Below are 13,746 nucleotides of genomic sequence, written 5' to 3'. Positions count from 1 at the left end.
TGGATGTGAGCAAAGGGGAGTTGAATACTATGAAGTGTTAATTATATAAGTAATCACCCATTTTCATTTTCCCTTCTCCTCCTGTTACAATGCTTTGAAAGTCTAATTTTTGTAGGCCAGGATGATTACACAAAAAAACACACACACACACACACACATTCACTAACCTGACAGCACTATGACCCTCTGGAGATCATATAAGCATCATGTGACCCGTCTGTGAGGACTTGAGGCTATTTTAGTGGCAGTAATGATACCCTTATAAGCAGCCCATTACAATGATGAGACTAATTGTTGAGTGTAAGGTCTGTAACTGAACATCTGTGGATTAATGAGACCATCTCAAACACAAACACACACATTTTGTGAAAAGAAAGACATCAGGGAAGCCTTAAGGTCTATAAAATAGAGGGAACGAAGCTAAGAGCTGTGCAGGTGACACATATTGAGTTTGATAGAAATGAAGAAATAATCTCGGATCACTCTCTACTGGCCTCAACAAATTCCTACCTAAAGGGCAGAGTGCCCCCCCCCCCCCCGGCAATACTACACTCACTTCTACGTCTTGCACCCAAGCTTAAGGCTGTATAACCATACTTTGTCGTACAAGTCAGGCTTGTCTCATTGTCCTTTATCTGAGATAACCCCCTTATTACAAGCCTTACAGTAAACAGTATAACCTTATGTAATGTATGTATGTATTAAATGCACGGTTGCCCATAATAAACTTGCAGTAGATTTGATGGATGAAGGCTTGTTTCTAACCTTGCTTCACAAGGTACACTTACATGAGGAACATGAGGAAATTAAATTGTTTAATGAACCCCTTCAAGGCCCAAAAGACTAATAAGAAGACAGTAAACTAAAATATTGAAATGGTATCCCTCTGTTTCAATATGGCTGAAAAAAAACAAACCCGTCCTAGATACAGTGAGTGCTGTTACACTCAGGCCCTCACTTTGTTATGGCTACACTGGCTGGTGCAAACTGATCAGTAACTCTTGTGGAATTATACAAAAAGGAAGTATATGACACACTGCTATTTCAACATCAAAATTAGTGACACAATAACGGGGCTTGTCTGCACGAAATGGCTGGCTGACAAATGAAGAAGCCAAAGCACTGCCTCCTTAACAGGAGAAAGTCTATACGCAACATACTGTAAAATGCCATCCACCAGTAATCTGTCATATTCTGACAACTGTTATGCTTTTCAACACAACACAGCATCAAAGGCTGTCCGGTCACACTCTGTTTGGGCCACAGCTGATCATGGCAGGCATCCCATATTTATAGCAGGGAAGCCAAGTAGTTTTTATGATTAGCTTCCCCTAAAGACTGCAAGGAGACCATGTGACCAAAGTGGGGGAAAGGTACTAACCTTGTAATCTAAACACAATAATGTTGACCTTTACGAGGCGCTCACCAAGTAAGATGGGGCATGTCCCAAATAACTATTCCTTTGCTGCTAATAATAGCAGCCTAACAAAGCCTAAAAGACAGTAATACAAAAACAACAGCTCTGAGTGAGAAACGTCCCACACATGATTAGTCTTGCTGTGGTTTCTCAGGTTTAATGTACAGGTGTATGGACAAGTGGAATCTTTCCATTGTTCCGTTACAAGACTGCACCATCTGCTAATGATTTAATGTGAAACAAAGCTCACTATTTACAGGAAGGACTTTACACAACCTTCATAAACACACACACGCACACAACACACAAGACTTTTTTTTAAGAAAAATGTCACAACTAATCTTTGTCAGACAACCATTACCCCACTGCTTACATTAAGCTCTCTGGTCTTCACACAACAGGACAGCAACATGACACAACACTGTGCCAATGAAAAATACCTCTTCAGTTTTACCTGTCGGTCATTATGAAGGCTACATTTTATTGACAAGACAGTTTGTGCCAAACTATGATTTAATTTCTATCAGGAAAATGGAAAAGACAGACAATATTAAGACAGCACAGTTAATGTTGAGTGTTCTAGTTTCAGTCTGTCCACATTTGGTTTCTCTGTCTGTGTCTGCACATGTGCTCAAACAGGCAATCCAGCATTCAAATAAACAAAATATTATTTTTACAAACACTTGATTTCTCCATCCAGCATCTACAAAATTACATAAAATAATTAAAAACCAATAGTTCTGCACTGAGCAGAAATGTTGACTTCCACCGATGGCAGGCGACACGGGCAATATCACATCTTGATATGTCCTATGCAGTAACTGTTCACTTTGGATGTTCTTGTTCCTATAATGCCTCATTGTTTTGGAGAGCATGCCCTCCACATCCAGTGTCCCAAGAGTCCTAGAGGTTCTCTAAATGATCCTCTCCTGTGAGAAACGTATTTGCTGCCTTCTCAGAGCTGCTTTTCCTCACCATTGGCTGATGGGTCTGGATTTGCAAGTGATGACCTTCTGTGTGTCACTGACTCTGGCAGACAGTGGACCCGCTCTTGGCCCTGGCAGCAGCCTTCTTGCGTCTCTTGTTGAGGAGAGGGTTGCTTGAAGTGTCCAGATCCTTGATCTTCACCTGGTCATAGTCCACACGCATGGTTGCTAAAGCGCTGGTCATCTCTTCCTGTGTGAGACAAGGCAGAGTTCAGTGATGACCTCTTTAGTGCTACACAGCACGTCTCTAATAAACAACCCTTTGATGAATCCTATCCTTAAACATAGGAGTTTCTAAATGACTGACATTGCTGCTTTGCCCCACTTATACTTATCCTACTTATGACGTACACAATTGACAAACCAACACAACACCTGCTGCATCTGCAAAACTCAATGACTGAGATATATATTGTATAAATGTTTTGCCAAGTAACCAGCAGAGACCGAAGGAAGTTTCTGCTCCTGGACAAGAGATATTCCAAAAAGGAGCATCCCTGTTGAACATCTGACTTTACAGATGTATAATGTTCTAACATTACCTTCAATTTGAACCAGGCTTTTAGCCTTATATTTAACATGAAAACTTTTAAGTTTTAACCATTTGTAGTGCAAAGGAAAATAACCAAAGGAGGCGAGACAGAAAAACCTGTCAAGGAGCAGCTTTACAAGATTTATGAACTCAGAGAAAAGGTGAGGTCATCAGAAGGTGGAACCAAAGCAGCTTTCAGACTCTCTTCAGAGAAATACACTAAAACAGGTCTACAGACTCAGCGTCCCTAATAATGTCAACTTTCAATCTCCGATTTTCTTTTTCCTTTTTGTCCACGACTTGAGGCCACATGTCAGTCATGATCTATGTAGAAAGAATGTAACAGTTAGTTTTTTGTGCTTTTTGAGAAGTGGTTGTTCTGGAGTACAATGTGTGAAATCTTTATGCAATATTGGCTTGCTCATTGCAAAAGTGAACAGTGGTGTGTTGTGCACCTTATTTTGGCGAAAGTACATTCTAAACATTCTCACTACAAATTCACCTCCTCCTCCTGATTAGTGTTCACATTTAGGGAGAGGTAGTGGAGAGGTAACCTCACACTGACTTGATGTGAGTAGATAGTGTTTGTTCTCTCTGAGCAATTTTCTGTATGAGTCGTAATTTTTCTTCTTTGAAAAAAGTAATTGAAGAGACAAGCTGAGATCTCAATTAATCAACAGTGACAACTGGTTCCCCCCAGTGGTCAACATTAAACAATGGTGGAAAAATATCAATATTGATACATTTAATTAGTTAAATTCACTAAACAACTTAAAACGCGTTTATATTTACAATTTCCTTTGCTGGTTTCCATTTTGTAAAAAATTTAATTATCAAATGTGCTTTTTTTGAATTTCACAAATAAATAGCTATTTTCTACTCATGAAAAACACAACTTGGTGTCATCAGAGTCAAAATATATTTAACTAGTAAGTCTTTATACTTGGTATAAAGTGTAACTTACAAAATATGTACATTTCCCAGATATGCAGGATTTAATGAACGATGCTCTCATGTTCCACTATGAGGAGTGCATGGTTCAATATTTTCGGGCCTTGCACCATACTGGGGGTTGAATTTCAGGTTTATTTGCCTTCTGCTGTTTTTATCAGTAACTCTGGAGGCCCAAACCTCAATGGAGAGATCCCCTAACACCAACTAAAGACAACAGGGTGTAGGGCCAACATTTGGCCAGAGGAGGTCAGTGCCATCCTGGTGCTGACCTTCACATCCTCCCACAGCTCTCTCTCTTCAGTCAGGACTCGGGTGGTGTGAAGTGGAGTCGGGGGGACCACCATGGACTTCTGCAGGGTGTAAACACGTCCAGATGAAGACAAAGAAATGCACTGAGAAATGAGAAACAGTGCTTCACACTGATACTCACATTGATCCAGGGATGGTTCATAAACTGAGTGATGGTCATTCTCTCATTAGGGTCTGTCTTCAGTAGCTGGTGGATCAGGTCTTTTGCTGGAAGAGCAAAGGGAATGAAAATCTCATTACATTATTAGCAGTAGCACACGTACCACATTATTAGTAGTAACACACACACACACTCTCTCCTGGTCTCAGGGACAGACTGGCCTACTTACACAGCAAGAGTGACAGTGAAGAGTAAGTGAAAGAATAAAATATGACTGTATGTGCGTGGTTACTGTCACTGGTTGTTATGAAAGCACCATGTGCCTGTTATTGCTGCCTGATCTGTAAAATATCTTTCACATTAGTGTGAGCGTGCTCGTTTGTTATAGCCACTGACTGTGTAAAACTCACTCACTCACTCAAGGTTTTCAGAATGAGAACTCCTTTGGCAAGGACACCCTGCAAGCAGTGCTAGTGCAGCACTGATATATTCACTTTAACTCACTGTAACTCACAATGAGACATTTTAAGTGAGAAAAAGCATCTTTTGGTAAAGAGCTAGACTGACTGGGCAGCTTGGATGCTATTCGCTCTCAGCAGAAAAGGTTCAGTTGTTTAACTCCTAACTCATATTTTGTGTTGGATAGAGCTGAACACACAACGCAGGACAAATCTTCCTGTTTATGCTACATGGCCAAGAACGCAGTGTGTTTGTAAAATAAAGTGATTTATCATGATGTGATAAATCACTTTTCAACTATGTAAATGGAAAAGGTCTGTTTGGACGGATCTTCTTGGCGGAATCGTACCTTCCTGTGAAACCTCAGCCCATTCTGGGTTGGGGAACTCGTACTGGCCCATTCTGATCCTCCTCTTCATCCCCGGTGAAATGGCCTGGCCTGTGTTGGAATAAAATGGAGGAAAGCCACACAACCTACAAAGGGAGACAAGTTGGGTCAACTTCCAGGCTTGGATGAGCTGTGACATTCATGTGCTCCCAGCAGCTACGCACAGTACTCACAAGATGTACATGATGACGCCCAGAGACCACATGTCACATGACTTGTCATATTTCTCCGGACCCAAAACCTCAGGAGCTTATCACACACAAACACACACGCACAGACACGGAGGAAATACACACACGGAAATCAGGCTTTTATAGCGGAGGCAAAATATGACTCAGCATCAAAGTTTTTTGATTATAAAATGAAGTCTTCTAAACATGAGACCTAGAGATGAGTATAAAAGACTAGGACTATTCCCTCTGCCAGGATGGGCTATACTCATTGGAAAATAACACAAAACAACATACCCACATAGTAGGGGGTGTAACAGGGGGTCTGGAGAGGGTTGTGTAAAGTGGTCTCCTTAGCAAAGCCAAAGTCTGTCAACTTAAGGACCCTATTTTTCTCTGTAGTGGTATACAGCAGGTTCTCTGGCTGGAGAAGGGAGCAAGAGAAGAAAATGTCATTTCACATCTTCCTTTCATTTTGCAGAAATGATTCTCACATTGTTTGTGTTTTGGGGGCGAGGAGGTTGGGTGGGTGAAGGGGGGAGGGGGGGGGGTCTTGAGCTTTGCACCTTGATGTCTCTGTGCGCGATGTTAATGTTGTGGAGAAAGTCAATGGCTGTGCCAATGTCCCTCATAATCTCAGATGCCTCTGGGAAGAAAAGAGAGAAACACAATCTCTCACACCAGAAGGAACACAATCTTTGAAGGTGCATGGTGCACTCTTCCTCTCTGACGTGTTGTCAGATCTGTCAGTCCTCACCTTTCTCAGTGAAGGCCTGGTCTCCTCTGTCCTGGATTCGACTGAACAGCTCTCCTCCCTCCATACTGGACATGGACACACACACACACTTTAAAAACTGCACAAATGGCACTCCCCCTGTTTGAATATTCTATTCATCTCTGCAGATGATGATACTCAATACCATATCACTGTCTAGTGAGGATTAATCTGAAATCTGAATGATTTTAAGATATGGTTGAAACATAACAAAAGGGAAGGTGTCAGGTCTTCTAAGTACAACGTTTGACTCCTGTCCTGATTATAAACTCCTGTCAGTCTTTTTCTTCTCACGGTGACATGAACACACTGAAATCTGCTTCAAGAAAGAGTGGACTTCTTGTGGTCGATGAGCACACAGATAAATAGGTAACAGACAGAAATGTGAGTAAAATAGCCCTTACTCACTCAGGAAATAAAAAATAAATAAATAAATGTGATAAAGTGAGGCAGTGAGTCATGAGTCATGGTTTAAACTTCCCAGGCACAGAGGATAGTGTCTGTGAAGTTTCTTTAGAGTTCAGCTATGTGTACGCACCACAATGCTTCGGCACTACGTCTGGAGCCATCGCGAGTATTACTACCAACCACTTGTGTTGAAGAACAAGTTTAATATCTATAGCCCAACTATAACTGCGTCTCGCCATCTCACCATCAGTGCTGACAACCTTTAGTGTGGATGAATGTTGGGCCGTAAGTGACACGGACTATAAACAGACTACAAGAATCTATTTTGTGTAAAAATACATGCATGTGTATGTACTTATCGCAAACATTTAGTTCCATTGTAATGTGCTGGATACTGAATTTTGATGTCTGCTTGTATTGATTTTTCTTTCAAATTATCACCATGGTGGAAAGGAGGAAACCACATATCGAGAAAATCTAGTGAATGCATGTATGAATTTCGCCGGACAGAAAAAGAGGAAATAGCATCTGTAGATATGAATTCTTTACTTTTCTCTGAAGGATTCAAAAGACATTTTCCACATTTATGCAAACATTAAGAAACATGGCTCACATTAAAATGATTGTAAAAAAAAGTTAGCTCTATGTTAAAATGACATATATTCAGTGTGTGTGTTTTTTTTTTTTTTAAGAATCATTCATGTTCTCATTTTCAAGAAAGTAAAAAGTTGCAGTGGAAACACATGGAACAGATTTAGTGTCATTTCTTATTTTCTGGCCAGCATTAAAACATATCACTGATGGACTTCACTTGCTGATGTTTACTCAGAAGTCTTGCTGAGCCCTGCTCAGACCTGTGAAGTATGGAAATTTGAAGTCAGTGCGAGTTACACTGCCAGTTTTGCACCTGATACTAAAATAGCAGGACTCATCGTTGTCCAGTGGAAAACATCTGTCTACCTAATGTCAACGTTTCAACAAGAAGAGCAGACTTATTTTAAACTTCCTTGCAAATTGTTTTTTGTAATCAAGTTTGAACGGCCCTATTAGGCATAGGTAAAGCTAATCCTTCAGTCCTTTTCTGAAAACCAACTAACAATCTCAATTTACTAAGATTTTATGAGGAGGCCCACATACTAAATATTCAGTTAGGTCCATGAACTGAGATTGAGTGACGAAATATGAATCGTACCACTCCATGATGATGAGCAGGCATTTCTTCCCACGATGCATGTTTTCATACAGGCTGAGGATGCGAACAATGTACGGTCCATCTGATACTCGCCAGTGAAGCTCCACCTCTCGTCTGGCTTTGGGGCTGTCGTACAGAATCTGGGGAAAATGGAGACAATAACAATGGGACAGATAAAAAAAATAACTTTAAGAACTAATGAATTGAAAGTCAACAAACTTATGAACGTGAATTTATAAGGCTACTTTGCTTTATTGCAATGAAATGAAAGTGAATGAATGAAACATTATATACAGGGGTTTGATCATAGAATTGGGTACTCTGGATGCAATTTTGATGATGATGTCATTACCGTAATGCTTCAATGAATTCACTGGTAAAATGATAAAAATTAAAACAAATGAAAGGATTTGCTGCATTTCATATTAATGCAAATTAAATATACGTGCTGCAAGATGTCACTTTGAGACCAGGATATTGTGATGAGCGGATGTATTCAATGAGAAAATAATCTGTAATAATCTGACAGTAAAAAACGTCAGTTGGCTAAATGTCAGTATCAGAAGGCTGCATATTTATTTATACCATAATAATAACTGTCTTTTACTTCAACTAAAATTCCGCCCATCAGCATCACATCACATCACATTTTTCAAAAATACTTGTTCAATTAATGAATAATTTTTTCTTTTCACAAATATCAGCCATGCACTGTTATATGTTATACATATGATATCATATTTGGTTTGTCTCACAGCTTAGGTTTATAGATATTAAACATCTCAAAAGTGCATGCTCTCTGGCACTCCACGGACTTAATCTCAGTCAACAAGGAGCTCTTGACCAAATGACAATGATAAAACTAGTGAGGAAAAAGCCTTATCAGTAATCAGTGCCATATGAGATGCTCGTGTTCAAATGCGCTCACTCAGATTCATTTACCTGACCACTGATCATTACTGACAAACAGGATCTAATCCGAAGGCTCTCAGCAGCACTAAGCACTGAGCAAACACATACACTGGACAGCTTGACAAATTTTTTATCAACTAGCACTGAAAATGGCAGCGCAGTGAGGAATGCAGCTCACTGAAGTCCCAAACCCAGTGTTGTCATGAGTATCTGTATCAAGACAAGCAGCAGCACTGGTGATTTATGAAATGTAGACGCTGCATCAGCAGGAGTCATTGAGTGGGAGGCCACACTGATGAGTTACTGCACGGTTATCTGCAAACTGAAGAAAAATTACCACATGAGCAATGTCTCTATTCGATACACAGATAAAAAACGCGTGCATAAAGTTTCAATCCTCATCCAGGGAGGTGGATGGAAACTAAACAATGCAATGGCTGTAAATCAACACACTCTGTCTTGTGAATTACCTTCAACAGCTCCACTTAGGAAATTTTTTTGCTCATGGGAGTGATGCAATTGGACTGTGAACCGTTTGTCTCACTATGACACCAAGCCCCCACCAGGGAACAGTGCTCAGCTCTGAGCCAATCATACACAGCATAAGTTCTCCTTCTTCAGGATAGACGGCAGAAGATTTTGGCTTTTGGGCAAAGACATTTACTCAACATCGGCTGTGCCGAGGGTTGGGGTTAGGATTTGTAAAGACGAACTCCTCTACCAGTTGTAGTTCCAGCTAGTCTAGAAAAAAAACAAGTTGATCACATGACTCACTGAGAAGAGCTGAGCCGTTCCAGTAAAATAATTTGAGGACACAGAAAAGGCAGCCTGGCCACACAACAGGATGTGTGTTTGACATAAGCAGTTGCAAGCACACCCACAAACTCTCTTTCACACACACACGGGCAGGTGGCAGGCCTTGACATAGCACACATCTTCAGTCAGGGTGTATTTTTGGATGCAACAGCGATGGAGTGAGCTCCTCCTGTCCTATTCACAGTCTGGTCACAGGCCCAGTCTGAACTACAAAACACACCAAGTAACTGAGTGACTCATGAACATACGGCCAACACACAACGTTAAATCTGTGTTGTATGGCAGGTGAAAGGAACATGTATAAACCCTCATCCTGATGTGTGGGCATGAATTAAATACCTTCACATTTCCTGGAAACTCCAAATGTCAGATTTAACACCACATAACTGGAACGTTGTGCTTTTGCTTGTTAATGTCAACGAGGAAGTGACTGCAGCCGGGTGTTGAAAGTAGAAGTTGAGGTTTCCGGTGACTTGCATGTCTGATCTGCTTCATATTTCCTATTTTCTTCAACCTCACCCGCTGACCAAAACATTTAACCAAGCTTGGGAAATTTGTTTTAGCTATGTCATTTATAGCTTTATGACCTTGATCAGAGTAGGCAGCTTGTGAGCTGGCTACTTTAATTTCCTACAGCAACCCAGAGTTGGCTATAATAAAAGAGGCCGATATGGATTAAATACACACATAAAACGAAGATAGGCCACATGATACGGACAATGCTAATCTTCCGATGGACTCTGGATTTTCCTGTGAGGAAATACAATGGAAAATGAACACACACTTGTCGCTAATCCTGCTCCAAACCAGTCAACCTTGTCTCAATGCTCCTCTAAACCCAATCAGCAAATTTACAGCACACAGAATACTATCTGTACGATCTCTCTCCCCCACACCCACACACACATATTAAAGGTTGCCAGGGTGCCATCCATTTATCATGTCTTATCTTTACAAGTCCAAACAATAAAGTGCTGCTCATAAAGTCGACAGAAAAGCTGTCTAGAAAGCAGCACACAGTTCATCAATAATCAAAATGTGTAGCAATTTAATGATAGCACTAATGTATCATCGCTTCTTATTTGAGAAGTTGTTGTAACCAGACTAGGATGAGCATGATAACAGACTCACAATGGCAATAATAACATGCTGATGCGCCATAATCTGCCTCTTTATTTATCTTGTGAACATTTAATTGAAAGACACCCAGTAGCTTTTGAGACATTACAGTGAGGATCAGTCAAGGATGTTGGGTTCTGTTGAGTTCTGGTTCAATACCAAAACTTAAAAAAACAAGTACCAAAAAAAACAGATTTCACACCCAACTTTTAAGTCAAATTAGAAAACCACCCTCAACATTTTTGTATGTAAAGTAAGTATGTAAAGTTCTGTGAAAGCTTGTTTGAATACTACACAGAGTCAACCACAAAGGTCAATGAGGTTAAAAACTGAAATCTGAAGCATTCAAATGAAATGACTTCGATGAAGCACAACAACAAGGTTGAATTGCACAACATCTGAAGCCTGTGAGCCAGTGCAGGCTTGAAAACACAATAAAACCAACACCTCTGTGACTGATTAACTATTTTTTTAGTTGTTAAAGGGACACTAAAGGAGATTTAACTGCAGTTTTTAAAAGAAAATCAGTTTTGTGCTGTGTGTGACTAAGCCACTGGCCATTTTTAATGATATTTTGGAGTGTGTGGGTCCCAGATGAAACCCAGATGTGTCACAAGTACGCCAGTGCTCTTACCACAAAGGTGAACATACACAAAGACCCCGAAAGGAAAGGTTTCTCTACGAATGGAAGCCTGTATACAGACCTGTAGCTTTTACAGCTAAGATGGAAAGCACTTCAGACACTAAAATGGAATAATCGGCAGCCAAATTTGTGGATCTGATGGTACTGACACTGATGGCGGTGCTCAAGCTGACTGCCAAGCACCACTGGGCTCTTTCTCAGACCCCTCAGCCTCCTCCCTGGAGTCAGACAAATCCAAGTTAAAAGAAACCTAATGACTTTAACTGAATTAGATTAAATGGATGGTTCGCCCTCAGTCTCCTGTAAAGTGGATTAAACCTATGCTCATTTATTATGTTTAGTGCTCAGAGCAACACTTAATTAAAAAGCAAGTGAGCAGGTCATCCCTCTCCCTCCCCCCTCCACATCAAACAGCTTTTGTTTATTTCCTCTTGCTTTCTACTTGCCTTGAGATTATTTCTCTAAAAATACAGGGGGAGTGCATATTATCTTAAAAGGCAATAAAATAAATAACTCCATCAGGTGCTCTCAAAAAGCTGTCACTTGGAGGAGTGTAATACTATTTAGAAGCAAACCTACAGAGAAGGCCGGAGAGGACAGAGTGTTTTCCATAGCTTCTCTAAAACCCTTTAACATGTTTTCAGAGAGCAAATGATGTCCAGAGGCTCAGTGCAGTGGGTTTGTAGTGGTGTACTTTTTCTACGTACAAACCGTCAGCTTTGCTTTGTGGAAGCTGAAGCATGTCAGGCACAAGGCCGTTCTGTTATGGATGCCATCAGTAGACACAGGAAAAAGATATTTCACTTCTTAAAGTGCCAGCTACCAACGATCCGAAATGAACTTTTTAAAAGTGAGACCCTCATTTTATTGGCCTGTAGTGTTTTTGAATAAATTATACTGTTCTCTGCTCTGCCATAAACAATCCCTTAAATTCTTTTCAGCAAGCGGGCTATTGTTTTTTTTTTTATTGTTCTGTTGTCATTTAATAGTTGTTTTCTTTCCTCTTCCACTCTCACATGATGCCAAACATCAAACACCCTATCCCCCGGCCCTCCATCTGTTGTCATGCTATGCTCTGTTGCAGTTTATTTCCCAGTCCACAGTTCAGCTTGTGACGATGCTGCTGCTGGGTTTGGCAGCTCAGATGGATTACTGTAAACTGGTAATTCTCTCAGAGTGTAGTGGCCCTTGGTGACAGGTGACAGCCTGATGACCTGAGCCTGAGCATTTGTGCAGACATACATGGAAGCATTTACACATGAATGCACACCGGTCACAGCCCTTCAGAAATAGATCTTTGCACCATGACAGGAGAATTATTCAACATCACAAAGATCGCGTTTGATTAGTCACCTCTTTTACAACTCATGTGTTAGTCTTCAGTTTTTCCAGGTTTTTAACTCAAACTTGTATTTTCACACACACATAGAAAACGTTACAATGGTATAAGTGCTGTTTGAATACAGTCTGTCTTCTACTACCACGCTTATAACACAAGTGTCAGGTGGCTGGAGTACCTTCAGAGCGCACTTCTCTCCGGTCTTCCTGTTGAAACACTGGAGGACTTTCCCATTGATCCCTAAGCCCAGAACCTGAGTGGAGATCTTGTAATCGTCAGTCACAGCGTGGCGTTTTAGCTCCAGTTTGGGATGGACGGGCAGCGGGAAGTGCGCGGACTCGGGGTTCGCCTCCTCTCGGTCGGGCTGTTCCTCAGGGGAGTCCGGCTCTGCCTCGGCCATCGGAGCCTGCAGCTGTGACTCCTTTCCGTTCCCATTTTGCAGCATGATCAGAGTGGCCTGCTGGCAGAAGAGGAAGGCGACTGATTCACCAGAGTGACTGCTGCCGTCCTCCGGTAACTGACTTCAGCTGCGGTCCGTCCGGCTCCTGGAGGAAGCCCACAATCAGTCCGCTGTCTCCGATTCCACTTTCTGAACAGCTACATTTGTTTACACTGACTCTTCAATAAACTTTGACAGTCGCCTATTCTCAACTGAAATCCAGACACGTGTAGAAGTCCCAGTCGTCAGCTGATGGATGTGTTGGTGTCCTGGAGTCCTTCGGATGGACTCACATGGTCAGACACTTTCACTTTTTGTGTAAGCGCCACCCTCCTCCACTGACCTTAAAGGAGCAGGCTGTATATTTACAGCCAAGAGGCAGCGTCTCTCCCCACCTCACTGAAAACAGAAGTAGGTACATGTGCACACAAAAGTGACAAAAAAAGAAGTACATATCTGAAACTCCTACGAAAAACAGAAGTAGGCTACGTTACCAATCAAACGTGTCTCATTCATAGGAAGGTGTGTCCAAACTTTTGACTGGTAGTGTATGTACATGACTGAAAACAGAACTGTGTATATACAAGTAGACAGATAATGAGAATAACGAAGAAGACTCAAAGCAGCTACAGCCAAATCAACTTTTATTTACCAAATCAATCAAACATAACATGGAAACATTATATTCACATTAAATTACAGACTTCAGAAGCGTTTTTAATAGCAAGATTTAGTACCATGTGATGCCTAAAAGAGTATCTTTTGATGTGTAATTCATTTGAGGAACC

General features: G+C 41.0%; 1 protein-coding gene across 1 annotated transcript; it reads right to left on the bottom strand.

Annotated features, from left to right (window-relative positions):
• Window positions 1-1,552: 1,552 nt before the first annotated feature.
• On the bottom strand, window positions 1,553-13,318 carry mapkapk3 (MAPK activated protein kinase 3). The gene is made up of 10 exons (XM_029503019.1): window positions 12,698-13,318; window positions 7,691-7,830; window positions 6,073-6,137; window positions 5,882-5,961; window positions 5,613-5,739; window positions 5,319-5,394; window positions 5,107-5,231; window positions 4,320-4,405; window positions 4,159-4,239; window positions 1,553-2,593 (listed from the first exon to the last, which is right to left on the bottom strand). The coding sequence occupies exons 1-10, from the start codon at window positions 12,962-12,964 to the stop codon at window positions 2,438-2,440; spliced, it is 1,203 nt and encodes a 400-aa protein (XP_029358879.1). The 5' UTR covers window positions 12,965-13,318; the 3' UTR covers window positions 1,553-2,437.
• Between the last annotated feature and the right edge of the window lie 428 nt (window positions 13,319-13,746).

This window comes from Echeneis naucrates, chromosome 5, assembly GCF_900963305.1.
Source record: "Echeneis naucrates chromosome 5, fEcheNa1.1, whole genome shotgun sequence".
NCBI lineage: Eukaryota > Metazoa > Chordata > Actinopteri > Carangiformes > Echeneidae > Echeneis > Echeneis naucrates.
The sequence above is the reverse complement of the archived record's forward strand: the minus strand, read 5'-3'. Positions and strand labels throughout refer to the sequence as shown.

What these genes read in the sequence shown, in the direction of transcription:
- mapkapk3 (XM_029503019.1), bottom strand. Translation starts at nt 12,964, where the DNA reads ATGCTGCAAAATGGGAACGGAAAGGAGTCACAGCTGCAGGCTCCGATG. An exon ending in GAGAGAAGTGCGCTCTGAAG is followed by an intron (nt 7,831 to 12,697) that starts GTACTCCAGCCA and finishes CATTTTCCCCAG; the next exon opens with ATTCTGTACGACAGCCCCAA. An exon ending in CCAGGCCTTCACTGAGAAAG is followed by an intron (nt 5,962 to 6,072) that starts GTGAGGACTGAC and finishes TTTTCTTCCCAG; the next exon opens with AGGCATCTGAGATTATGAGG.